This window comes from Larus michahellis, chromosome 25 (assembly GCF_964199755.1).
Source record: "Larus michahellis chromosome 25, bLarMic1.1, whole genome shotgun sequence".
Taxonomy (NCBI): domain Eukaryota; kingdom Metazoa; phylum Chordata; class Aves; order Charadriiformes; family Laridae; genus Larus; species Larus michahellis.
In genome coordinates this window covers 1,350,908-1,377,126 of record NC_133920.1, presented here as the reverse complement: position 1 = coordinate 1,377,126, position 26,219 = coordinate 1,350,908, and the positions used below count along the sequence as shown (strand labels likewise).

At 71.7% G+C, this 26,219-nt stretch overlaps 3 protein-coding genes across 7 annotated transcripts in view; all 3 read left to right on the top strand.

Moving 5' to 3' along the window:
• RNASEH2A (ribonuclease H2 subunit A) overlaps positions 1-860 on the top strand; it is a 1,375-nt gene extending 515 nt beyond the window's left edge. The window contains exons 2-4 of the mRNA XM_074566941.1: positions 3-32; positions 136-259; positions 652-860. Of these exons, the coding sequence (XP_074423042.1) occupies positions 3-32; positions 136-259; positions 652-784 (287 nt within the window). The 3' untranslated portion in view covers positions 785-860. The remainder of the gene's footprint in view (positions 1-2; positions 33-135; positions 260-651) is intronic.
• Positions 861-1,645: 785 nt separating this feature from the next.
• On the top strand, positions 1,646-21,934 carry MAST1 (microtubule associated serine/threonine kinase 1). Of its 5 annotated transcripts, none has more exons than XM_074566948.1 (27): positions 1,646-1,781; positions 2,304-2,335; positions 3,496-3,584; positions 4,466-4,541; positions 4,645-4,723; positions 5,361-5,491; positions 6,062-6,137; positions 6,508-6,714; positions 7,466-7,567; positions 8,173-8,302; positions 8,671-8,738; positions 8,821-8,906; positions 9,716-9,924; positions 11,065-11,203; positions 11,815-11,947; positions 12,023-12,188; positions 13,372-13,473; positions 13,549-13,671; positions 14,617-14,726; positions 15,710-15,828; positions 16,341-16,528; positions 16,979-17,158; positions 17,784-18,016; positions 18,482-18,604; positions 19,310-19,440; positions 19,659-19,828; positions 20,406-21,934. In XM_074566948.1, the coding sequence occupies exons 1-27, from the start codon at positions 1,743-1,745 to the stop codon at positions 21,083-21,085; spliced, it is 3,921 nt and encodes a 1,306-aa protein (XP_074423049.1). In that variant the 5' UTR covers positions 1,646-1,742; the 3' UTR covers positions 21,086-21,934. The 5 variants fall into 5 exon arrangements, with proteins under 5 accessions (XP_074423049.1, XP_074423047.1, XP_074423045.1 ...); XM_074566946.1 differs by having other exon boundaries at positions 5,346-5,491; XM_074566944.1 differs by having other exon boundaries at positions 5,328-5,491.
• GCDH (glutaryl-CoA dehydrogenase) lies at positions 21,893-26,208 on the top strand. Its single transcript, XM_074566951.1, has 11 exons — positions 21,893-22,193; positions 22,707-22,794; positions 22,940-23,071; positions 23,264-23,326; positions 24,037-24,207; positions 24,568-24,697; positions 24,779-24,998; positions 25,079-25,182; positions 25,258-25,383; positions 25,469-25,629; positions 25,709-26,208. Exons 2-11 carry the CDS (start codon positions 22,713-22,715, stop codon positions 25,798-25,800), a joined length of 1,281 nt encoding a protein of 426 aa, XP_074423052.1. The 5' UTR covers positions 21,893-22,193; positions 22,707-22,712; the 3' UTR covers positions 25,801-26,208.
• Positions 26,209-26,219: the final 11 nt, after the last annotated feature.

The following is a 26,219-nucleotide window of genomic DNA, read 5'->3' as shown; positions in this document are numbered from 1 at the left end:
CGACCGGGATTACGGCTCGGGGTACCCCAACGGTAGGAGCAGCCATTGAGGGGGGGGGCCCGGGGGGGGAACGGGGACCCTGATATCCGGGCCACCCCCTCACACCCCACCCCCCAACCCTGTGACCCCCCCCAGACCCCAAGACGAAGGAATGGCTGCGGCGGAACTTGGAGCCCGTCTTCGGGTTCCCCCAACTCGTGCGGTTCAGCTGGGGGACGGCGCGGGAGCTGCTGCAGCGTGGGGGGGTCCCCGTCAAGTGGTACGAGGGGGGGGGCGGGGGGGTCCTGGGATGAAGTGGGGGGGTCCTGGGGTGTGGGGATGACACGGGGGCTGCTGTGACTGCGGGGGACCCCAATGGGAAGCTGCTGGGGGGGCTGTGCCTGCAATAGGGGGGGGGAGCAAGGGGGGGGTGGTCCCTGTATAACTGGGGGGGACACACAAGGGGCCTCCCATCTGTGCCATGGGGGGGGCTGGGGGGGGGACACCAGGCCTGTGCAGTGGGGGTGGACTCGGGGGGTCGTGTCTGTGCAATGGGGGGAGTGGGGTGGGGGGACTGTTCCCATGCAATGGGGGGGCACAGGGGTCCCTGCGGGGGGGGGGGGCATAGGACCCCCACCCCCCCCAGGTCTCTGACCTCTCCCCTGCACCCAGGGCTGACGAGGACCCCCAGGAGGACCCCCTGGCCCCCCCGTCCCTGCTCTCCTACTTCGCCCGCGCCCCCCCCCGGCGCCCCCCCCACCGCTTCTTCCAGGAGCGCAGCCTGCGGCCCCTGGCCGAGCTCTGACCCCCCCCGGAAACGGGGGACACCCCCTCCCAATAAAGCAAGTGCTTGTTTTTTAACAAAAAATGGTAAAAATCCACCACCTAAATCCACTTTTTTTTTGCGGGGGGGGGGGGGCGGTCCTGGGGGAGCGACAAACTCCTTTATTTCCCCTGTGAAGTATGGGGGGAGTCATGGGGGGGGGATCACAGGGAAGGGGGGGCGGGGGGGTTCTGTAGTTTTTGGGGGGGGTGTCTATGGTGTTGCGGGGGGAGGGTTGTAAAGACCCCGTTGTGCTGGAGTTTTGGGGGGGGGGTGTTTGGGGGGGTCCCTGGCTTTGGGGCGGGGATTTGTGCGCCCCCCCCCCGCCATGAGCTGTTCTGCCCCCGTTGTGGGGGGGTGAAAGGGAACCTGGGCGTCCCGGCCGGTGTCGTGTCCCCCCCCCCCGCCGTTAATCGGTCCTGGCCGTGCGCCTGGAAATGGCGGTGGCCTCAATCCTGGGGGATTAGGGGTCTAATCCGGGGGGGTGCGCCGGGAGGGGGGGGGGGGGTGTCACTGGGGGGGTCATGAGCAGCCCCCCGTCCTCCCCCCCCCCCCCCCTCCCCTCCCCTCCCCCGACTCTTTTGGGTGCATTTTTAGGAGATTTACGGTGCTGTGATGTCACTAATGAGGCGGGTGGGGTGGGGGATCTCTGTGGTATTGCCCGAATATTGTCACGGGGCGGGGGCACATTGTGGGGGGGGAGGGGTGCCGGGAGACCCCCCCTGCCCCCCCCCGAGAGGACCCGGGCGTCCGGGCTGGAGAGCGCGGACGGTTCAGCACCGCGGACAGCGCCGGGAGGGCTCTCCCCCCCCCTTGGGCGTGGCCGGGGCGGGGCCGGGGGCGGGGCGATCCCGGGGGTCCCGGGCGGCGGCGGCCGATGGCGGCGGGCGGCTGAAGGGGGGGGGAGGGGGGGCACCGGGACCCCCCCACCGGCAGAACCATGGACGACTCGGGCGTGATCCGCCGGCGGCGGCTGCAGGTAACGGGGGGGGGGGTGTCGGTGTCGGAGGGGGTCGCTGCTGGGAGAGGAAACGGTACCGAGGGGGGGTCGGTGCCGGGGGGGGGGTCGCTGCTGAGGGGAGGTTCGGTACCGGGAAGGTATCGGTATCGGGGGGGGCGGGGGGTGAGTCGCTGCTGGGGGGGGGTTCGGTACCGGGGGATTGGAGGCCCGGTCCGGGGGGGCCTGTACCATCCCGGGGGGGGGACATGCAGCCGCGGTACCGGGCGGGGTCGGCAGTGGCGGGGAGGGGGGCTATGATGCGGGCCCGGTACCGGGCCGTGGCGGTGTCGGGGGGGGGGGTGCGGGGGGGGCAGCCGGGTTTGGGGGTGCTTCAGGCACAGGGGGGCGCCGGGGGGGGATGGAGCCGGTCCTTGCGCCCCCCTCCCCAGCAGCGGGGCCGGGCGCGGGGGGCCCCCCCAAGCGCCGCGGGAGGGTCGGCCCGGGGGATCCGGGGGGGGTCCGGTTCCCCGCTCCCCCCCCCCCATCCGCCCCGTTTTGCAGAAGGATCTGCCGCTGCCGCGGAAGAGCAGCAGGTGAGACGCCCCCCCCCCGCGTCCCCCCCATGGTCCCCCCCATTAAACCCCCCGCCCCCGGCCCCGCCCCCGGCCCCGCCCTGCTGCAGCCGCCGCCGCCGCGTCTCCCCCCCCCCCCCCGCCCCGCCGAGCCGCCGCCGCCCCGGAGCCCCCCCCCGGAACCTCCCCCCCCTCCCCGGCTCTGGGACCCCCCCGATGCCGATCCTGGTGGGCAGCAGCATGTTCCGCCGCACCAAGAGGTAACGGGGGGCCTCGTCCTTCCTCCCCCCATCCTCATCCTCCATCCTCACCCCCCCACCATCCCCTTCCTTCCTCCCTTCTCCATCCCCATCTTCATCCTCCCTCTCCATCCTCATCCTCATCCCTTTCCTTCATCCCTTCTTCATCCTCATCCCCCTCCCATCCTCGTCCCCATCCTTCATCCTTCATCCCTCTCCCTCCCCATCCTCAATCTCCATCCTCATCGTCATACCCCCCCCCCCCCCGTCCTCATCCTCAGCCTTCATCCTGTCTCCATCCCGGTCCTCCTCCCTCCTTCAGCCTCATCCTTCAGCCTCGTCTTCCTCCACCCTCATCCCCCCCGCCATCCTCATCCTCCAGCCTCAGCCTCACCCTTCATCCCCTCTCCATCCCCCCTCCATCCTCATCCTCATCCCCACCCTTCATCCCTCTCCCTCCCCATCCTCAGCCTTCATCCCCTCTCCATCCTCATCCCCCCCACCCTCATCCTCACTCAGCCTTCATCCCTTCTCCATCCCCCCTCCACCCTTCATCCCCCCCATTCTCATCCCCCCCATCCTCAGCCTTCACCCCCCCTCATCCTTCATCCCCCCCCCTCCTCATCCTCACCCTTCGCCTCTTCTCCTCCCTCCTTCATCCCCGTCCTTCGTCCTTCGTCCCTCCTTCCTCATCCTCCACCTTCATCCTCCGGCCCCATCAGCCCCCCCGCCGTGGCCACTGCCCCCCCCCCGCCCCCCAGCCCCCCCCTGCATTCCTGCACCCCTTTGGGGGGGGCTGCCTGTGCCTCCCCCCCCCCCCCCCCGGCACCTTTGGGTGTTGTGAGCACGTTCGGGTGCAAGGACATGGATGGGGGGGGGTGTCTGTGTGTGAGGGGGGTCCCGGCCCCCCCCCACGCCCTCCCGCCCCCCCCCCGCCCCCAGCTGCCGCACGAGCAACCGGAAGAGCCTGATCCTGACCAGCACCTCCCCCACCCTCCCGCGCCCCCACTCGCCGCTGCCCGGACACATCGGTGAGACCCCCCCGACCCCCCCGGTGTCCCCAACCCCCCCATGTCCCCAGCCCCCCCCCCCCTCAGGTCCCCCCTGAATCCCCCAAAGGGGCTCACAGGGAGCCCCAGCTATCTGTAGACCCCCCCCCCCAAAGACCCATAAGGAACCCCCCCAAAACCACTGGGACCCCCCCAAGGGACCCATTGCCCCCCCAGGGAAACCTGGGAGCTCCCCCCAGGGACCCGTAGGGACCCCCCAAGGGACCCCTTGCCCCCCTCAGGCCCCAAGAACCCCCCCAGGGACCCAGAGGGACCCCCAAAGGCCCCCCAGAAACCTCCCAGGGACCCACCCCCCAGGGACCCATTGCCCCCCAAACGCCCCCCAGAAACCCCCCAGGGACCCATTGCCTCCCTCAGGCCCCAATGACCCCCCCCAGGGACCCATTGGGACCCCCTGAAGGGACCCATTGCCCCCCCAAAGGCCCCCCAGAAACCCCCCAAGGACCTGTAGGGACAGGCCCCCCCCAGGGACCCATTGCCCCCCAAAGGCCCCAAGAACCCCCCCCCAGGGAGCCATTGGGACCCCCTGAAGGGACCCATTGCCCCCTGCAAAGGCCCCAAGAACCCCCCCAGGCAAACCTGGGGACCCCCAAGGTACCCATTGCCCCCCCCCCTTCCAGCCCCTGGGGTCCCTCCTGCCCCCCCCCGCCCTTTTCCCCGGGGGGGGTGGGGGTGGGGTGGTGTTTGCATCCGTTTGGCCCCTCCCCCTCCATTGTGGGTGGGGCCTGGCGGGGTGGGGGTGTCAGGGCGGGGCGGGGGTGACGTCACACCACTGTTTTGTCTTCCCCACCCCCCCCCCCACCCCCGCCATGTGTGTGTGTGTGTGTGTCCCCCCCCCACAGGCAGCAGCCCCCTCGACAGTCCCCGCAACTTCTCGCCCAGCAACCCGGCCCACTTCTCCTTCGCCTCCTCCCGCCGGTAAAGGGGGGGGGGACCCCGGCATCCGGGTGGCGATGGGGGTCGGGGGGGGGGTGGGGAGGTCTGACACCCCCCTATCCCACCCCCCCCCCCCGCCCCCCAGAGCCGACGGGCGCCGCTGGTCGCTGGCCTCGCTGCCCTCCTCGGGTTATGGCACCAACACCCCCAGCTCCACCGTCTCGGTGAGTCGGGGGGGCCCGGAGCCCCCCTCACATCCAGGGGATTCGCTGGGGCCCCCCCTCCCCATGGCATGGGGGGGGGGGCGGGGGGGGGGATGTGAGGTGAGCTGTGGGTCTGGTTGAGGCTGGCCTGTGGGTCCCACCCGTGGGGGGGGCGCTGGGGAGGGGTCAGTGGGTGGCCAGGGGTCCCCGTAGGGCCATGGGGGGGGTCCGTGGGGGTCAGTGGGTCCCTGGGGGGGGCCATGGGTCCTCATGGAGCTCACTGGGGGGGGTCCGTGGGGGGCCCATGGGGGTCAGTGGGTCTTTGTGGGGGTCAGTGAGGGTCCGTGGGGTGCTTCGGGGGTCTGCAGGGTCGGGGGGTGGCCAGGGGTCCCTGTGGGGCCGTGGGGGGGTCCATGGGGGACAGCGGGTCCCTGTGGGTGGCCACGGGTCCTTGTGGGGTGCCATGGCGGGGGGGGGACAGTCTGTGAGGGCCCGTGAGGGGTCTATGGGGTGGGTCGGGGATCTGGGAGGTCCGGGGGGTCGATGGGGCGGGTTGGGGGCCCGCGGGGGGGGGGGGGGGGTCGGGGGTCCGTGGGGGGGGTCGGGGGGTGACGCGGGCGCGCAGTCCTCGTGCTCGTCCCAGGAGCGCCTGCACCAGCTGCCGGCGCAGCCGACGCCGGAGGAGCTGCGGTTCCTCTCCCGCCACTTCGGCAGCTCCGAGAGCCTGGCCGAGGAGGATGGGGGGGCCCGGGGGGGGCCGGCCCCGCGCCCCCGCTCCCGCAGCCTCAGGTGGGGCTGGGGCACTGCGGGGGGAGCGGGGATTTGGGGACCCCAGGGGGGAATCGGGGCACCAGGGGGCTGGGGGCAGGGGAACGAGGGCTTTGGGGTGACCATGGGGCTTGGGGACACCGTAGGACTGGGGGGGGGTGTCAGGGTTTGGGGACCCCCATGGGGGAATCGGGGCATCACGGGGCTGGGGGTCACCATGAGGTTGGGAGGGGGCACCAGGGCGTCGGGGTGACCATGGGGCTGGGGGACACCGTAGGGCTGGAGGGGGTGGGGATCTGGGGCCACCGTGGGGGAATTGGTGCGCCGTGAGGGGGGGGACACCGTGGGTCTGGGGTGACCCAGGGCAGGGGGACGTCGTGGCGGGGGGGCAATGGGGCAGCGTGGGGTGGGGGGGACAGTAGGGTGATGGGGGCACTGTGACCGTGGGACATCGGGGGAGGAGGGTGTGTGTGTGTGGATGGAAGGATCGTGGGGGGTCCTGCGGGTGCCAGCAGTGGGGAGGCGGGGGGGGGGACACGCTGTGGGTCCCACGGGTGCCAGTGGTGCCCTCCCCGCCCCCCCCCGCCCCAGCCCCGGGCGCTCGCCCTCGTCCCACGACAACGAGATCGTGATGATGAACCACGTCTACAAGGAGCGATTCCCCAAGGTGGGGCTGGCGTGGGACGCAGGGGGGGGGGCTGGGGGAGGACACGAGGTCTTGGGAGGGGGGCTGGGGGGGCCGCTATGGGGGTTGGGGGGTTATGGAACCGCTCAGGGGGGTGTCTCAGGCGGCTGATGGGCACTGGGGGCAGATACAGGATCTCGGGGGGGTTCTGGAAGGATGATGGGGGTCTTGGGGGGTTATGGGGTATTTATGGGGGGTCGGGGGGGGCTCTGAGGTTCCCGGAGGGGAGGTGTGCGACAGCTCGAGGCGGGGGGGGTGTGCTCTGGGGCACCGGAGGAGGTTATGGGGTCTTGGCGGGGCTCCAGGGGGATGTCGGGAGCCGTGGGGAGCCCTGTCCGCCCGGGTCCCGCAGGCGACGGCGCAGATGGAGGAGCGGCTGGAGGAGTTTGTGCGGGGCTGCGGCCCCGGGGGGACCCCGCTGGCCGACGGCGCCCTCAGCTTCATCCAGCACCAGCTGGTGGAACTGGCGCGCGACTGCCTGGCCAAGGCCCGGCACGGCCTCATCACCGCCGCCTACTTCTATGAGCTGCAGGAGAACATGGAGCGGCTGCTGCAGGACGTGAGCTACGGCGCCCATGGGGACCCAACGGGACCCAATGGTGCCCAACGGCGCCCAACGGGACCCAACGGGACCCAGTGGCGCCCAACGGTGCCCAACGGCACCCAACGGGACCCAATGGTGCCCAACGGTGCCCAACGGGACCCAACGGTGCCCAACAGGACCCAATGACGCCCAGTGGGACCCAATGGTGCCCAACGGTGCCCAGTAGGATCCAACGGCGCCCAGTGGGACCCAATGGTGCCCAACGGTGCCCGGTAGGATCCAACGGTGCCCGATGGGACCCAATGGGGCTCAACGGTGCCCAATGGGACCCAACAGGGACCAACAGCACCCAATGGGACCCAGCAGGGACCAACAAGACCCAATGGCACCCAATGGGGACCCAAAAGAACCCAATTGCAACCAACAGGGATCCAACGGGACCCAATGGCACCCAACAGAACTCAACATGGACCCAACAGGGTCCAACGCAGACCTATTGGCACCCAACGGGGCCCCGAGGGACCCAACGGGACACTACTGGGACCCAACAGCACCCAGTTGGTCCTAATGGGGCCCAATGGCACCCTCAGCACCTAATGGGGACCCACCAGGGCCCAACGGGAACCCTCATCACCCAGTGGGACCCAACAGGACCCAACGGGATGCCCTGGAGCCCATGGGACCCCCTGGCATTCCCCCGTCCCCTGGGACCCCCTGACAAACCCCCCCCCCAACCCCCGCCAACCTTCTCCCCGTGTCCCCCCAGGCCTACGAGCGCTCGGAGTCGGAGGAGGTGGCCTTCATCACCCAGCTGGTGAAGAAGCTCCTCATCATCATCTCCCGCCCCGCCCGGCTGCTCGAGTGCCTGGTGAGTCCCCCGGGACCCCCCCGGATCGCCCTTCCCACCCCAGGGGACCCCGCGTCCGGGCCCTGTGACACCCCCCACCACCCCCCCCATCCCATTTTGCACCATCCCAACCGTCCAATCAGACGAAGCCCTTCCGGTCACCCCGACAACGCCCTGGCCAATCCCTGTGCGCCGCCGTTGCCACGGTGACAGCCGTGTTGCCGGGGCAGCGCCATGGCGACGGAGCATCCCGGGTACCACCGAGACAAAGGCCGGGGGGGGGGGGGGAACACGCGTGTGTGCTCTGGCACACGCGTGTGCGTTGGCACGGCGACACGCGTGTGCGCACGCGTGGTGGCGGGGGTGGGGCTCGGTCGCGCACGCGTGTCCCGGCGCGCGCGCAGCCGCACGCTCACACGCCTGTGCAGAGCCGCGGGCGCTCACACGCACGCGCACACGCGTGTGCCGGCACGCGTCTGCCGGCGCGTTGCACCGTTTCGGCGGGTTATTCCCCCCCACCCCCCCGCCCCCGTGCACACCCGTGATGGTGCCTGCCCCCGTGCGCACGCGTGTGATGGTGCGTGTTCCCCCCCCCGGCACACGCGTGACGGGGCGTGTGGGCGCAGGAGTTCGACCCGGCCGAGTTCTACCAGCTGCTGGCGGCGGCCGAGGGCCAGGCCCGCGAGGGGCTGCTGAAGGCCGACATCCCCCGATACATCATCGGGCAGCTGGGGCTGGCGCGGGACCCCTTCCCCGGTACACGCGTGTGCGAGCGGCCGCGGGGCACCCGCGTGCGTGTGGGAGCACGCACACGCGTGTGGGAGCGTGCACTGGGCGGGGGTGTGGGGGGGTGTGTGTGTGGGGAGGGGGGGATGCGTGGGGTCTGCATGGCGGGGGGATGGGCAGGGCTGCACACGCGTGTGGAAGCATGCACGGATCATGTCTGCACGGATCATGGCGGGGGGGGTGTGCGGGGGTGTGGGAAGGTGCCCGGGGGGGGTTGTGCACTGGGGCTGCGCGCGCGTTGACGTCCCGTGTCCCCGCACGCGCGTGACGCCCCGTGTCCCCACACACGCGTGACGCCCCGTGTCCCCACACGCGCGTGACGCCCTGTGTCCCCGCAGACGTGGTGCATCTGGAGGAGCCCGACAGCGGCGGCAGCAACACGCCGGAGCCCGAGGAAGGGGCTGAGGTGGGCGTCGGGGCAGGGTCCCTGCGCGTCCCTCCCCCCGTGTCCACCCCGTGTCACCCCGTGTCCCCCCGTGTCCCCCCAGGGCCGAAGCGCCGTCCCCAGGGCCAAGAAGCCGCCGGGCGAAGGCGACTTCGAGACCATCAAACTCATCAGCAACGGCGCCTACGGGTGAGCAGCCCCCGACACCGGGGTCTCCCGGGGGGGTGGTCTTGGACGCCGGGGTCTCCTGGGGGGGTGCCGGACACTGGGGTCCCCTGGGAGGGTCCCAGACACCGGGGTCCCCAAGGAGGTGCCGGCGCCACGGTCCCCAGGAGGGTCCCGGACACAGGGGGTTCCCGGGAAGGTGCCGGTCACTGGGGTCCCGGGGGGGGTCCCAGACCCTGGGGTCCCCAGGAGGTTCCCAGGTGCCGGGATCCCTGGGGGGGTGCCGGGCACTGGGGTCCCCCGGGATGGTCCCAAACACTGGGGTCTCTGGGGGGGGTCCCAGATACCGGGGTCCCCAGGAGATCCTCGGACCCCACAGTCCCTGGAAGGGTCCTGGATGCTGGGGTCCCTGGGGGGATGCTGGGGTCCCTGGGGGGGGGTGTCCCTGGGCGGGGGGGGTGTCCCTGGGGGGATGCCAGACACTGGGGTCCCCGGGAGGTTCCCAGCTGCCGGGATCCCTGGGGGGCTGCTGGATGCCGGGGTCCCTGGGGTGGTCCCAAACACTGGGGTCCCCAGGAGATTCCCAGACGCCGGGGTCCATGGAAGGGTCCCTGGCAGGGGGGGTGGGGGGGTCCTGGGGGGGGCGCTGGCCCCGGTGTCCCCGGAGAGTCCCCAGATGCCGGGGTCCCCAAGGGGGTGCTGGACACTGGAGCCCCCAGGATGGTCCCCGGACGCCGGGGTCCCCAGGGGAGGGTCCGGGGGAGGCGGGGGGGGGGGGGGGTGTCCCATCCGGCGGTGTCCCTGCCGCGGGGTGACGCGTGCCGTGCCGGCAGGGCCGTGTACCTGGTGCGGCACCGGGCCACGCGCCAGCGCTTCGCCATGAAGAAGATCAACAAGCAGAACCTGCTGCTGCGCAACCAGGTGGAACAGGCCTTCGTGGAGCGCGACATCCTCACCTTCGCCGAGAACCCCTTCGTCGTCAGCATGTTCTGCTCCTTCCAGACCCGCCGCCACCTCTGCATGGTCATGGAGTACGTGGAAGGTGGGCGCGGGGACGGCGGGCAGCGCGACACGGGGGGCTGGGCGTCACGATATGGTGCTGGGCATCGTGATACAGGGGCTGGGCGTCACGATATGGGGCTGGGCATTGCGATATGAGGCTGGGCATCATGATATAGGGGCTGGGCGTCACGATATGGGGCTGGGCATCGTGATACAGGGGCTGGGCGTCACGATATGGGGCTGGGCATCGTGATACAGAGGCTGGGCATCGTGATACAGGGGCTGGGTGTCACGATATGGGGCTGGGCAGCGCAATATGAGGCTGGGCATCATATTGGACTGGGTGTTGTGATATAGGGCTGGGTATCATGATATGGAACGTTGTGATATGGGGCTAGGCATCACGATACAGGGCTGGGTGTCATGACACGGGGCTGGGCAGTGTGATATTGGACTGGTTGTCGTGATACAGGGCTGGGCATCACGATATGGGGCTGGGCATTGTGATATGGGGCTGGGCATCACAATACGGGGCTGGGTGTCATGATATGGGGCTGGGCAGTGTGATATTGGGCTGGGTATTGTGATATAGGGCTGGGTATCATGATATAGGGCGCCGCGATACAGGGCTGGGCATCGTGATATGGGGCTGGGCATCGTGGTATGGGGCTGGCTGTTGTGATATGGGGCTGGGCATCACGATACGGGGCTGGGTGTCGTGATATGGGGCTGGGCAGTGTGATATTGGGCTGGGTATCGTGATATAGGGCTGGGTATCATGATATAGGGTGTCGCGATACAGGGCTGGGCATCGTGATATGGGGCTGGGCGTCGCGATACGGGGCTGGGCATTGTGATACGGGGCTGGGCGTCGTGATATGGGGCTGGGCAGTGTGATATTGGGCTGGGTATCGTGATATAGGGCTGGGTATCGTGATACAGGGCGTCGCGATACGGGGCTGGGCATCGCGATACGGGGCTGGGTGTCGCGATACGGGGCTGGGTGTCGCGCTACGGGGCGTCGTGGTATCGGGGCTGGGCATCACGATATGGGGCTGAGCGTCGCCGCGCGGGGCTGGCGGTGCCGTGACTCGCTCCGCTGTGTCCCCTCTGTCCCCCCCCGCGGTGTCCCCCCCCCGGTGTCCCCCCCCGGTGTCCCCCCCCGCGGTGTCCCCCCCAGGCGGGGACTGTGCCACGCTGCTGAAGCACATCGGGGCGCTGCCGCTGGAACTGGCCCGGCTTTACTTCGCCGAGACCGTGCTGGCCCTCGAGTATCTGCACAACTACGGCATCGTCCACCGCGACCTCAAGCCCGACAAGTGCGGGGGGGGGTCCTGGCGACTGGGGGGGGGGCGGGGGGGGGGATCCCCAGGCCCGGGGGGGGGACACACGCCGAACCTCTGGGTCCCGGATGCCGGGGTCCCCTCCGGATGCCGGGGTCCCCCGTGTGGGATGGGGCGGGGGGAGGTTCTGGGATGGGGGGGACGTGGATCTGGGGGGGGGGGGGGGGTGTCACTGGACGCATGGGTCCCCAGGGTGGGGTGGGGGGACTTGGGCTGGCGGGGGGGGGGGGGACAGGATGCCGGATGCCTGAGACCCCGGTGTGGGATGGGGGCGGGGGGGTCTGGGATGGGGGGGAGCGATGGATGCCGGGGTCCCCGGAGTTGGGGCGGGGGGGGGTCGGTGTGGAGTTGGGGCGGGGGGGGGGTCACCGGACGCCTGGGGTGGGGGAGGTCGTGCCATGGGGGGGGGGGGGGGGGCACACGTCAGACACCTGGGTCCCCACCAGACGCTGGGGTCCCTGGGGTGGGATGGGGGGGGTCCGGACCGGGGAGTCGGGGGGGGGGGATGCTGGATGCCTGAGTGTGTCCCCCCCCCCAACCCCGGACGCCTGTGTCCCCGTGTGTGTCCCCCCCCGTCCCCCCCCCAGCCTGCTGATCACCTCCCTGGGCCACGTGAAGCTGACGGACTTCGGGCTGTCCAAGATGGGGCTGATGAGCCTCACCACCAACCTCTACGAGGGCCACATGGAGAAGGACGCCCGCGAGTTCCGCGACAAGCAGGTGGGGTGTCCCCCCCCCTCCCCGCCTTCTCATCCCCCCCCCATCCCCGCCGCCGACTTTTCCCCCCCCCCGCAGGTGTGCGGGACCCCCGAGTACATCGCGCCCGAGGTGATCCTGCGGCAGGGCTACGGGAAGCCCGTGGACTGGTGGGCCATGGGCATCGTCCTCTACGAGTTCCTGGTGGGCTGCGTCCCCTTCTTCGGGGACACCCCCGAGGAGCTCTTCGGGCAGGTCATCTCGGGTACGGGGCGGGGGGACGCGGGGGGACGTGGGGACACGGGGCGGGTCTGGGTCAACTCGGGTATGGGGGGACCTGGGGACATGGGGGGACATGGGGAAATGGGGGGACATGGGGACACAGGGCGGGTCATCTCAGGGATGGGGGGGACACGGGGGACGTGGGGGGACATGGGGACACAGGGCAGGTCATCTCGGGCACAGGGGGGACACAGGGGGACGTGGGGGGACATGGGGACACAGGACGGGTCATCTCAGGTATGGGGGGACACAGGGGGATGTGGGGGGACATGGGGACATGGGACGGGTCATCTCAGGTATGGGGGGACCTGGGGACATGGGGGGACATCGGGACACAGGGCGGGTCATCTCGGGGATGGGGGGGACACGGGGGACGTGAGGGGATGTGAGGGGACATGGGGACACAGGGCAGGTCATCTCGGGTACAGGGGGGACACAGGGGGACGTGGGGGGACATGGGGACACAGGGCAGGTCCGGGTCAACTTGGGTATGGGGGGACATGGGGAAATGGGGGGACATGGGGACAAAGGGCAGGTCATCTCAGGTGGGAGGGGACACGGGGGGTCATCTCGGGTATGGGGGGACATGGGGACATGGGGACACAGGGCAGGTCACCTCGGGTACGGGAGGCACATGGGGATGTGGGGGGACATGGGGACACAGGGTGGGTCATCTCAGGTACCAGGGGGACGTGGGGACAGGGGGACATGAGGACATGGGGGGGGTCGTCTTGGATACGGGGGGACACACGGGGGGACACACGGGGGGGATGCATGGGGACACGGGGACACAGGGCGGGTCATGTTTGGTACGAGGGGGGGGACATGGGGACATGGGGAGGGTCATTTTGGGTATGGGGGGGACATGGGGACACAGGGATGGGGACAAGGGAGGGACACAAGGGGACACAGAGCAGGACGCCTCGGGTACGGGGACGCGGGGGGACACGGGGACGTGGGGGGACACGGGGACACGGTGGGGGGAGCGGGTCACCTCGGGTACCCCGGGACGGGACACGGGGACGGGTCACCCCTGGTACTGTGACGGGGACGTGGGGACAAGACGGGGGCCGGCAGCCACGACCCCGCGCTCACGTGCGTCCCCCTGTGTGTCCCCCCCCCGGTGTGTGTCCCCCCCCCGTGTGTCCCCCCCCCCCCCGCGACAGACGAGATCCTGTGGCCGGAGGGGGACGAGGCGCTGCCCCCCGACGCCCAGCACCTCATCTCCTGCCTCCTGCAGCCCGACCCCCTGCGGCGCCTCGGGGCCGGTGAGACCCCCGGGACCCCCCCCCCCGGCTCCCCCCCCCCCCCCCCGGCCCCGCTGACCCCGTCCCTGTCCCCAGGGGGGGCGCAGGAGGTGAAGGCCCACGGCTTCTTCGCGGCGCTGGACTGGACGGGGCTCCTGCGGCAAAAAGCCGAGTTCGTGCCGCACCTGGAGTCCGAGGAGGACACCAGCTACTTCGACAGTGAGGGACCCCCCCGCCACCCCACAGGGCCCCCCCCGGGACCCCAACCCTGGGAACCCCCCGGGATCCCCACCCTGTGACCCCCCCCGGGACCACTCGGGACCCTCCAGGACCCCCCTAGGACTCTCCCAGGATCCCAACGCTGGGACCCCCCCACCCTGCGACCCCCCCCAACCCTGCGACCCCCCCCAACCCTGCGACCCCCCCAGGACCCCCTTGGGAGCCCTCAAGAACACCCCCAGGACTCCACCAGGACCCCAACCCTGGGACCCCCACTCTGTGACTCCCCTCCGGGATCCCCCCAGGACCCCAACCCTGGGAACCCCCCGGGATCCCCACCCTGTGACCCCCCCTGGGACCCCTCGGGACCCTCCAGGACCCCCCTAGGACTCTCCCAGGATCCCAACGCTGGGACCTCCCCACCTGCGACCCCCCCAGGACCCCCTTGGGACCCCTCGGGACCCCCCCCCAGGACCCCAACCCTGGGAACCCCCCGGGATCCCCACCCTGTGACCCCCCCGGGACCCCTCGGGACCCACCCACCGGGTGCGATCACCCTCCCTTGACACCCTGAGACCCCCCCCTCCCCGGGGACCCCAACCCTGGGATTCTTTGGGACCCCCCCCCAGGACTCCCCTGGGACCCTCCAAGGACTCCCCTGGGTCCTCTTGGGACCTCCCCCCCCAAGACCCCAACCTTGGGACCCCAACCCTGGGACCACCCCACGACCCCTCCCGGGGGACACCCCCTTGGTCCCCCCTTCCCCCCCCCCCGCCCAGGGCTTCCAGCCCCTCCAAGGGGACCTTCAACCCCCCCCCCCCCCCCCCCCATCATGGGACACACACACCCCCCCCCCGCCAAGAATCCCCCCGTGGGCCCCTCTATGGGTCCCTCACCCCCAGGCCCCCCCCCGGGGTGACCCTATGGGACCCCCCCCCCCGGCAGCGCGCTCGGACCGGTACCCCCACGTCACCCCCTACGAGGACGAGGACACGACGGAGGACGAGCCCGTGGAGATCCGGCAGTTCTCGTCCTGCTCCCCCCGATTCAGCAAGGTGGGGTCCGGGGGGGGGTCCGGGGGGGGTCCACAAGGCGGGGGGGGGACGGACACGTGGGGACACGGGGATGCGCAGGCCCCTCGTGCAAACCCTCGTGCGACACCCCCCCCATGAAAACCCCCGTGTGATCACACGTGGCCAAACCCTCGTGCCATCGCGTGTGTCCGACACCCACACCCCCCCCCCCCGGGCCCCTCGTGCGCTCACACTTGTGAAAAACCCCGGGGGGGTCACACGTGTGCAAAAACCCGTGTGACCCCCCTGCGATCGCGCGTGTCCCAACCCTCGTGCGGCCGCACGCACGCGTGCAGACCCCCCTACGGCCCTCGCGTGCGTCGAAACCCTGATGCGACCACACGTGCCCAGACCCTCGTGCGACCACACGCGTGACGCCCCCGTGCAATCACACGTGTGCAAACCCTCGTGCGCCCCTCGTGCGCCGTCCCCGTGCAATCACGCGTGTGCAAACCCTCGTGCGACCCTTGTGCGCCGTCCCCGTGCGACCCCACGTGCCCAGACCCTCGTGCGACCCTTGTGTGACCCTCGTGCACCCACACGCGTGATGCCCCCGTGCATTCACACGTGTGCAAACCCTCGTGTGACCCTCGTGCGCCTCCCCCGTGTGACCCCACGTGCCCAGACCCTCGTGCAACCCTCGTGCGATCACACGTGTGCCATCCCCGTGCGACCACGCGTGCCCAAACCCTCGTGCGACCCTCGTGCGACCCTCGTGCACCCACACGCGTGATGCCCCCGTGCGATCACGCGTGTGCAAACCCTCGTGCAACCCTCGTGCGCCCACACGTGTGCCATCCCCGTGCGACCACGCGTGTGCAAGCCCTCGTGCGACCCTCGTGCGCCGCCCCCACGCGACCACGCGTGTGCAAACCCTCCTGCCGTCGCACCCGCGCGATCCCCCGCGTGCCCCCCGTGCGCTCACGCGCGCGGCCCCCCCCGCGCCCCCCGCCCGGTGCCCGCAGGTGTACAGCAGCCTGGAGCAGCTGCCGCAGCCGGAGCCGAAGGGGCCCAAGGGGCGGCCGCGGGACGAGGGGCGACGCGAGGGGCTGAGCCGCGGCTGGCGCACGGCGTCCCCCGAGCTGTGAGACCCCCCCTCACCGCCGCGGGGCACGGGGGGGCACACGGGCTGGGGGGGGCCAAGGCCTGAGTCCCCTGGGGGGGGGGGTGTGTGTGGTGTCACACCTGAGTCCGGGGGGGTTACACATGGCGGGGGCGGGGGTCACACCTGAGTCCCCGGGGGGACAATGCCTGGGACCCCTGGGGGAATCATACCTGGATCCCCGGGGGGGGTCACACCTGGGTCCCTGTTGGGGGGGGGGGGTCACACCTGGGTCCCTTGGGGGGCACACGGGTGTCCCCTGTAGGGGGGGGGGGGCAACGCCTGGGGTCTGCCTGGGTGCTTGGGTGTCCCAGAGCGGGTGATTGGGGGGGGGGGGGTGCAGTGGTCAGACCCCCCCCCCCCAAACACCTGGGACCCCTGGGGGTGTCACACCTGGGTCCCTGGGGTCTGACGGGACACCTGGGTCCGCTGGAGGGGGTGATGGGGGGGGGGGGGGGAGCCACGGTCAGACCCCCCCCTTCCCCGAACGGTAGGAAGCGGCCACCGGCAGCCGAGGGAGCCCCCCCCGAGGGCGAGGGCAGCCCCCCTCCAGGCGCCCGTCGCCGCTTCTCGGCCCTGCTGGAACCGGGGCGCCCCGGGCCCCCCCCCGAGGAGAGGACGCCCCCCCGCAACGGGGTCCCCCCCCGCGATGGACCCACAGATGGACCCAGCGAGGAGCCAGGTCGGTCCCGGACGCCGGGGTCCTTTGGGGGGGTCCCGGAGCCCTGGGTCCCTTGGGGGGGGGTCCCGGACACCGGGTCCCCAGTTGGGCGGGTCCCGGAGCCCTGGGTCCCTTGGGGGGGGGTCCCGGACACCGGGTCCCCAGTTGGGGGGGGTCCTGGACGCCTGGGTCCCCAGTTGGGGGGGTCCCGGAGCCCTGGGTCCCTTGGAGGGGGGGTCCCGGACACCGGGTCCCCAGTTGGGGGGGGTCCTGGACGCCTGGGTCCCCAGTTGGGGGGGTCCCGGAGCCCTGGGTCCCTTGGAGGGGGGGTCCCGGACACCGGGTCCCCAGTTGGGGGGGGTCCTGGACGCCTGGGTCCCCAGTTGGGGGGGTCCCGGAGCCCTGGGTCCCTTGGGGGGGGGTCCCGGACGCCGGAGTCCTCACTATCCACGTCCCCCCCCCCTCCCCTAGGGGACAGAGCACCTCGGGCCGGGGACCTGCCACCCCCCCGGGCCGAGCTGGGGGGTCTGCGGCGCCCGCGGCACCCGGGGGTGGCCCCCGAAGGGGGGGGTGACAAGCGCAGCCCCCGCGGCCCCGGGAAGGTCACCAAGTCGGCGTCGGCCACCGCCCTCTCCGTCATCATCCCCAGCGGTGGGTGTCACCCCCCCGGGACACCAATTCCCCCCCCCCAGCACCCCAACATCCCCTTGGGGCCCCCCTCACCCCCGCTGGGGGGGGTCCTGGACACCTGGGTCCCGAGGGTGGGGGGTCCCTGGTCACCCGGGTGCCCCTGGGGGGCGTGAGTGGGGGGGTGCCCCTGGGTGCCTGGGTCCGCCTCGGTCCCCAAAGGTGGTGGGGGGTCTCCCGGACACCTGGGTCCCCCTGGGGGGGCTGGAGGGGGGGGTCCCCGGGCCCCCGTGGGTGCTGTGGGTCCCTAAGGATGGTGGGGGGGGCGGGGGTCCCCTGGTCACCCGGGTCCCCCTGGGGGTGGGGGAGTGCCCATGTCCCCGGTGGGGTGGTGGGACGCCCAGTCCCCAGGGTGGGTGTCCCTGGGGGGGTGGACCCCTGGGGGTGCCGGTGGGTCCCCCGGGGGGGTGGGGGGTCCCCGGTGGGGTGGTGGGACCCCCGGTCCCCGGGGTAGGGGTCCCCCGGGGGGGTGCGTGGGGGTCCCTGGGTAGTGGGGGTCTGGACCCCCGGGGGCGGCGGTGGGCCCCCAGGGTGGGGGGCAGCGGGGGGTCCGGGTTCTGAGGGGGGGGTGCCATCGGGGGGGGCGCAGGGGAGGCGCCCGGCTCCTCGCCCCTGGGCAGCCCCATGTCGCCGCGGTCGCTCTCGTCGGACCCGTCCTCCCGCGACTCGTCCCCCGGGCGGGAGCTGGCCCCGGCGGTGGCCGCCCCCCCCCGCTCCCCCATCGCCATCCCCCGCCCCGGCAAGAAGTTCGGGTTCACCCTCCGCGCCATCCGCGTCTACCTGGGCGACAGCGACGTCTACAGCGTCCACCACGTCGTCTGGGTCAGGGGGGCCGGGGGGGGACATCGGGGGGGACACTGGGGCGGGGGGGGGGGGTTGGGGACATGGGGGAGGCCGGTGGGATGGGGACGTGGTGGGGGGAAGGGCGGACACGCATGACACTGGGGACATGGTGGGGACGCGGGGGGGTATTGGGGACATCGGGGCTTGTGGGACGTTGGGGACACCAAGGGGAGGTCGGGGGGGGGGACACATTGGGGACATGGGGGGGGTACGTGAGGGGTCATTTGGGACCCGGGGGGGATGTTTGGGACATGGGGGGGACATTGGAGGAGATGGAGGGAGGATGGTGGGACGCTGAGGACATGGGGGGGGACATCGGGGGGACATGGGGGGATACTGGGGACATCGGGGGGACATGGGGGCGTACCTGGGGGTCTCGGGGGGGGGACGCTGGGGACACGCGGCCCCGGTGCATTGTGGGTAACGGCGTGGGGGGGGGCGCAGCACGTGGAGGAGGGGGGCCCAGCGCAGGAGGCGGGGCTTTGCGCCGGTGACCTCATCACCCACGTCAACGGGGAGCCCGTCCACGGGCTGGTGCACACCGAGGTCGTCGAGCTCATCCTCAAGGTCAGGGGTCACGGGGGGGGTCAGGGGGGGTCACGGTCTCGTGGGGGTCACGGGGGGTCATGGAGAGGTCACAGGACCGGGGGGTCACAGGGCAGGGGGTCATGGGGTCACAGGGCGGGGGGTCATGGGAGGTCACGGGGTCACGGGGTCACAGGGCAGAAGGTCACGGGGGGTCACATGCTGTAAAGGTCACGGGGGGGGAGGTTGCGGTGGGGTCACGGCCAGGTCATAGGGCTGCCAGGGGGTCACAGGGGGGTTATGGGGGGGTCATAGGTCATGGCAGGGTCACGGGGGGGATCACAGTGTGCTTCCGGGTCGTGGTAGGGCGTGGCAGGGTGTGGCAGGGAGGGGGTGTGTGGTGTGGCAGGGGCGTGGCAGGGCGTGGCAGGGAGGGGGGGTGCGGTGTGGCAGGGGCGTGGCAGGGCGTGGCAGGGTGTGGCGGGGGGGTGCGGTGTGGCAGGGCGTGGCAGGGTGTGGCAGGGAGGGGGGTGCGGTGTGGCAGGGGCGTGGCAGGGCGTGGCAGGGAGGGGGGGTGCGGTGTGGCAGGGGCGTGGCAGGGCGTGGCAGGGTGTGGCAGGGAGGGGGGTGCGGTGTGGCAGGGGCGTGGCAGGGCGTGGCAGGGTGTGGCAGGGAGGGGGGTGCGGTGTGGCAGGGCGGGGCGGGGCGGGGCGTGGCAGGGCGTGGCGGTGACACCCCGCGCCCCAGAGCGGGACGAAGGTGCTGGTGACGACGACGCCGTTGGAAAACACCTCGATCCGGCTGGGCCCCGCCCGGCGCCGCGGCGCCCGTGGGAAGATGGCGCGGAGGAACCGGCGGGGGGGCGGCGGCCACGAGAGGTGGGGGCCGGGGGGGAAATCGGGGGACCGGGGGGAAATGGGGCGAACTGGGGGGAACCGGGGAATCGGGGCAGCTGGGGGGAACTGGGAGGGACTGGGGGTGAGCGGGGGGGCGCGGGGGCGGGCCGAGGGGGCGGGGCCGGCTCCGGGGGCGGGGTTTGTGGGCGGGGTTTGGGGCGCGTCCCGGCGGCGGCGCTGAGGGTCCTCCCGTCCGCCAGGCGGCGCAGCGCCCTCTTCCGGCACCTGGCGCGCCAGGCCTCGCTGCTGCACACGAGCCGCTCGCTGACGTCACTGAGCCGCTCGCTCTCCTCCTCCGACAGCCTCCCCGCCTCCCCCACCCACGCGCGCGCACGGGACCCCGCCCTCCCGCCGCGCGCCGCCGAGGCGGGTAGGAGGCGCCGCCGTGGCAACGGGGCGGGGTGGGCGGGGCCACGGGGACGGGGCGGGGCCGCGGCGCAGGGGCGGGGAGGGCCGGGCCAATGGCTGGGCAGGGCCCTGGGAACGGGGCGGGCGCAGCCAATGACGACGGGCGGGCGGGGCCCTGGGGACGAGGCGGGGCCCCGGTGCAGGGACGGGCCTATGGGAACGGGCGGGCGGGGCGGGGCGTGGGGGCGGGGCCACGGCACAGGGGCGGGGTGGGATCAGGCCAATGGGAACAGGGAGGGCGGGGCCCTGGGGGGGTTGACGGGTGGGTGGGGACAGAGGGGGCGGGGCCGTGAAAGGGGGCGAGGTGGGAGACGGGCCAATGGGATCCGGGTGGGCGGGGCCAAGGGGCGGGGGCGGGGCGGTGGGGCGGAGCCGCAGCGGACACACGGGGCCACCCATTTGCCCCCCAAAACCCCCTTGAACACCCGACCCGTCCCCAACCTTGGCCCACCAGGGCCCTACCGGGCCCTGGTGGGCCAAGGTTGGGGACGGGGAGAGGTGGGAAACCCCTCCCCATCCCTGACCCGGACCCTCCGCAGGTGCCTCCCCCCCCAGCAGCTCCCCGGGCTCCAGCGCTCCCCCGTCACCGGCCCCGGCCGGGCCCCACCTGCGTCCCAGCTCCCTGCAGGGCCTGTCCCCGAAGCTGCAGCGTCAGTACCGGGCGGCCCGCTGCAAATCGGCCGGCAGCATCCCCCTCTCCCCCCTGGCCCACACCCCCTCGCCCCCCGCCGCTTCGCCCCCCGCTTTCCCCGCCAAGCTGCACCCCAAGGCGGCCGAATCCCCCCGCCTGGCTCGGCGGGGACCCCCCGAGAAAGGTTCCGGGGTGGTAACGGGGGGGACGCCCCGCAAGTTGGGGCTGGACCCCCCCCGCAAGGACTTCCCGGCCGAGCCGCCGCTGCAGAGCTTGGCCGAGTGGGACGGGGAGAGCCCGGCCGAGGGGACCCCCCCACCGCCGCCGCCGCCCCCCCCTGCCCGCCGCCTGGGCCGCCAGGAGCTGCCGCTGCTGCTGGGAGGCCCCCCCGCCAACGAGGCCGCCGCCGTCCCCCCCCAGCCGGTGGGGGGCCCCCCCAAAGCGCTGAGCCCGGTGCAGGAGCACGAGCAGGCCCGGCGTGGGGGGGCCCCCCCGGTGCCCATCGTGGTGGTGGGGCCCGGGGCGGCCCCCGGGGAGGGGGATGGGGCCATGGGGACCCCCCGCACTGCCCCCCCCCCAGGGCGCTGAGACACACCCCCCCCCCCCCTCCTGTGGCTGTAAATAGGGGGGGCCCCCAGGCATGCGGGGCCCCCCCATACACAAAGGGTTAATACTGTGACAGCCCCCCCCCCCGCCCCCCCGGTGTGATGTCATCGGCCCGGCAGCCCCCCACTCCCAGTGTCCTGCTTGCCCCTGGTTCTCACCGCACTGATGTCACAGCGGCGATGTCACAGGCGGGCGGTGGGGGGGAGGCAGAGCTCTGATGTCACTCGGGGAGGGGGAATGGTGACGTCAGAGAGGCGGTGGCCGTTGGGGAGGGAGGGTGACGTCACAGCTGGCAGCGGTGGAGCCGTGACATCACAGCAGCGGTGGCGGCAGCGCGGAATCGACGATGTCACCTTTACGGTGACGCTGATGGTGCGGCGGTGATGATGTCACAGCTGTGATGTAATGGGAGGCGTGGGAACAGTGACATCACAGCTCTGATGTAACGGGAGGCATGGTAATGGTGATGTCACAGCTCTGATGTAACGGGACCCGTGGGAATGGTGATGTCACAGTTGCGATGTAACGGGAGGCATGGCAATGGTGACGTCACAGCCGTGGTGACAGGGGGGCGGGGGCGGTGATGTCACCGCCGCGAGGTCACGGAGCGGGGCCGATGCGCCCCCCCAGGCCACACGGTGATGTCACACGCGCCAGCAGCTGACATCACTGCAAGGGCCGGCCGAGCAGGTGACATCACCAAAACCCCTCCCCGCCCCGTGTGACATCATCATCACCCACCGCCCCCCCCTTCTCGCTATGCAAACGCCCCCTCCCGGGCCGGGGGGGCCGGGGGGGCCCCGGGGACCAATAAAGCCTGTACAGCACCGACCCCCGCCCCGCGCCTCCCTGGGGACCGGGGGGGGGACATCGCGCCGCGGGGACCCCCCCGAGCACCCCCCAGCCCCCAAGGTACGTCCGGGCGGTGGTTTGAGGGGTCCCGCAGCTCTGAGCGCCCCCCCCTCCCCGCACGGAGCCCGGGCACGCGCGGGTTAACGTCACGCCCCTCGTCGCGCCCCCCGCCACACCCCCCTGTGACGTCACGGCCGAGGGCGCCTGCGGGCCCGTTCGCCGCCGCCGAGCTCGCACGGTGCGGGGCCGGGGGGGGGTCTGGGGGGGGGGGGTCGGCGGCCGTTGCGGGGGTCGGGGTCAGCCGGGGGGCGGGGGCAGTAGGGGGCGGACTTGGGGGAGGGCTGGGCCACGGGGGGGGGCCGGGAGGCGGCAGTTGGGGGTCCCTGGGGGTAGTTAAGGGATCTCGGGGGGAGTGGTTGTGGGTCCCGGGGGCGGGGGTAGCTGGGCGTCTTTGCGGGGGGTAATTTAGGGTCCGGGGGGAAATTTGGGGTCGGGGTGGGGGGGTGTGTGTAGCTTAGGGTCCTGAAGTGGAGTTGGGGGTCTGGGGGGGGTAGTTTAGGGTCTGGGGGGGGAGTTGAGATTCTGGGGGGGGGGACGGGACAGTTTAGGAGTTTAGGGTCTAGGGGGGGAGTTGGGGGGTCTGGGGGGGAGGGGTGGTTAGTCGGAGGGTCCCTGGGGGAGTGGTGGGGGGTCCCTGGGGGCAGTTGGGGGTCCCTGGATCAGTCGTGTGTGTCGTGTCCCCCCCTCCCAGACCCCCATGGCGCTGCGCCTGGCCACCCCGCTGCTACGCCCCCTCCGGAGCGGCGTCCGCTGGGGGGGCTCGGCCCCCCCCCCGCCGGGTGAGTTGCGACAGAGCGCCGATACACCCCCCCCCACCCCCGTCCCGACCGCTGCTTTGAGGGTGGGGGGCACTTATGTGCGGCTGGTGTTGACCCACACCCCTGTGTGCCCCCCTCCTTGATGTTGCCACCCCCCCCACAAAAGCCTTCGACTGGCGGGACCCGCTGGGGCTGGAGGGGCTACTGGCCCCCGAGGAGCGGCTACTGCGAGACACCATGCGCAAGTACTGCCGGGAGCGGCTGCTGCCCCGCGTCCTGCACGCCAACCGACATGAGGGTACGGACCCCCCCGCCTTCACCCCCCCCATAACCCCCCCTGGCCCCCCCCATGTCCCCCCAGCACCCCCCCATCCCTTCAACACCACCCCTGTCCCCACCTTTGGCCACCCAGGGGTAGTGGGAAGCCCCCCAGCCCCACTTCTGTGGGGGGGTCCCCACCTTAATTCCCCCCCCTCGCCACCTTCCTCAGTCTTTGACCGGGAGATCGTGTCGGAGATGGGAGCGCTGGGGGTGCTGGGCCCCACCATCAAAGGTGAGTTGGGGTCCCAGTAAGGGAGCTGGGGAAGCAGGGGGGGGCTACAAGGGGCGTTTTGGGGAGGGGGCCCCTAGGGGTGAGGAGAGGGTTTGGAGGGGCTGGGGAGGCTGGTGGTCCTACTTGGGGGTGTTTAGGGGGGCAATGTCCTCTCATGGGGGTAGGGGGTGGTTCCTGGGGGGGGGCCGGGCAGAGGGAGCAGGGCTGGGATTCCCGGGGGTGGGGGGGCCAGGGGTCTCCGTGGGGTGTGACTGTCCTCAGGGTACACTGGGGGATCCTGGGGGTCTCCATGGGGTGTGACTGTCCCCAGGGTACACTGGAGGGTTCTCGGGGGTCTCCGTGGGGTGTGACTGTCCCCAGGGTACACTGGGGGGGTCTTGGGGGTCTCCGTGGGGTGTGACTGTCCCCACGGTACACTGGGGGGTTCTCGGGGGTCTCCGTGGGGTGTGACTGTCCCCACGGTACACTGGGGGGGTCTCGGGGGTCTCCGTGGGGTGTGACTGTCTCCAGGGTACACTGGGGGGTTCTCGGGGGTCTCCATGGGGTGTGACTGTCCCCACGGTACACTGGGGGGGTCTCGGGGGTCTCCGTGAGCTGTGACTGTCCCCAGGGTACACTGGGGGGGTCTCGGGGGTCTCCGTGGGGTGTGACTGTCTCCAGGGTACACTGGGGGGGTCTCGGGGGTCTCCGTGGGCTGTGACTGTCCCTAGGGTACGGCTGTGCGGGCACCACCTCGGTGGGCTACGGGCTGGTGGCGCGGGAGCTGGAGCAGGTGGACAGCAGCTACCGGTCGGTGCTGAGCGTCCAGTCCTCCCTCGTCATGCACCCCATCATGGCCTACGGGACCCCCGCCCAGCGGGACCGCTTCCTGCCCCCCCTGGGTGAGACCCGCACCGGGCGGGGGGAGGCTGTGGGCAGAAGGGGGTGGATACTGGGGCAGGAGAGGGGATCTCTGGGCATCTGTGGGGCAGGAAGGGGGGGTCTGTGGGGCAGGAGGGGGGTCTGTGGGACAAGTGGGAGGCCATGGGGCAGGAGGGGGGGTCTGTGGGATGGGAGGGAGGGGCATCTGTGGGGTGAGTGGGGGCCTGTGGGGCAGGAGGGGCATCTGTGGGACAAGTTGGGGGCCATGGGGCAGGAGGGGATGGTCTGTAGGGCAGGAGGCGTGTTCGGGGGAGTCTGTTGGGGCAGGATGGGGGAGCCGTGGGGGTCCCATGCTCCCCCTGACACACACCCCACCCCAGCACGGGGGGAGATGCTGGGGTGCTTCGGTCTGACGGAGCCCAACCACGGGAGCGACCCGGGGCGCATGGAGACACGGGCACGGTACAACCCCGGCGCGAAGACCTACACGCTGCGGGGCTCCAAGACCTGGTGAGCCCTGGGGCGGAGGGGGCGATGGGGACCCCCCCGACAGCCCCGGACCCCCCCTTGAACCCCCAACACCCTGCCCAGGATCACCAACGCGCCGGCGGCCGACCTGTGCCTGGTGTGGGCAGTGTGTGAGGGGGACGGGAAGGTGCGGGGATTCCTGCTGGAGCGAGGGACCCCCGGCCTCAGCACCCCCAAAATCGAGGGCAAATTCTCGCTCCGCGCCTCCGCCACTGGCATGATCGTGATGGAGGATGTGGAGGTGCCAGAGGAGAACCTGCTGCCCCACGCCGAGGGCCTGGCGGTAAGAGGCAGGGACACTGGGGTTTTTGGGGGGGGTCCTGCCGTGGGATGGGGGGTCCCAGTGACACCTGCTCACCCCAGGGACCCTTCGGCTGCCTGAACCATGCACGCTACGGCATCGCCTGGGGCGCGCTGGGCGCCGCTGAGACCTGCCTGGAGACGGCACGGCAATACGTCCTTGACAGGTAACGCCAGGGGGTGCTTGGGGGGGTCCCACCAGACCCCCCCCAGCCCCACCACCACCCTACTTTCCACCACAGGAACCAGTTTGGGGGTCCGCTGGCACGCAACCAGCTGGTGCAGAAGAAGCTGGCCGACATGGTGACAGAGATCGCCCTGGGGCTGCAGGCCTGCCTGCGCCTCGGCCGCCTCAAGGATGAGGGCAGGTGGGTGCCGCCGTGAGGGGCCCACAGGGAAAGGGGGTGTCGGGGATGGGGGTGGATGACAGCATCTCCCCCGTCCCCCCCCCAGGGCGGCCCCCGAGATGGTGTCGATGCTGAAGCGCAACTCATGCGGGAAGGCGCTGGCCATCGCCCGGGAGGCGCGGGACATGCTGGGGGGGAACGGGGTGTGCGACGAGTACCACGTCATCCGGCACCTCATGAACCTGGAGGCTGTCAACACCTACGAAGGTACCACCATGCCGGGGGGGGGACACACACGGAGGGTCCTGCTGGCAACGGTGCCACCTGGCCGCTCCCTTGCCCGCAGGCACCCATGACATCCACGCGCTCATCCTGGGACGAGCCATCACTGGCATCCAGGCCTTCGCCCCCAGCAAGCCGCCGGCACCGCGAGGATAACCGGGATGGGGACGGCATCTGGCACCACGGCAGCGGCACGTGGCTGCGACGCTCTGCGGTATGACAGGCCTTGTGCCACCACTGTGGCCAGGACGTCACCCATGGGAGACGCATCCATAGACTGGACCCGTGTCACCGACGGAATCAGCTGTCACCAATCGGACCCACATCACCGACTGGATCCCACGTTACCAATGGGACACGTATCACCAACCAGACACAGTGTCACCAACAGGACAAGGTATCACCGAACGGACCCGCTGTCACTGACAGGACTCGGTGTCACCAGTGGGACCGGGCAGCCCCCTTTGTGCCGGGCTTTGCCACCGCGGAGCCTTTTGGCCAGTGAACTGCCCTGCTGCCTTTGCCGTCTTTGCGGCCACTCGCCTATAAAAGGTGGAAAAGCCACCCCGCGCCGG

Coding starts and splice junctions, on each gene's coding strand:
- MAST1 (XM_074566944.1), top strand. CDS start 1,743: ATGGACGACTCGGGCGTGATCCGCCGGCGGCGGCTGCAG. Junction 2,336..3,495: donor CTGCCGCGGAAGAGCAGCAG/GTGAGACGCCCC, acceptor CCCCGCCCCCAG/CTGCCGCACGAGCAACCGGA. Junction 18,605..19,309: donor TCGTCGAGCTCATCCTCAAG/GTCAGGGGTCAC, acceptor CCCGCGCCCCAG/AGCGGGACGAAGGTGCTGGT.
- GCDH (XM_074566951.1), top strand. CDS start 22,713: ATGGCGCTGCGCCTGGCCACCCCGCTGCTACGCCCCCTCCGGAGCGGC. Junction 23,072..23,263: donor GCACGCCAACCGACATGAGG/GTACGGACCCCC, acceptor CACCTTCCTCAG/TCTTTGACCGGGAGATCGTG. Junction 24,698..24,778: donor CTGCGGGGCTCCAAGACCTG/GTGAGCCCTGGG, acceptor CACCCTGCCCAG/GATCACCAACGCGCCGGCGG.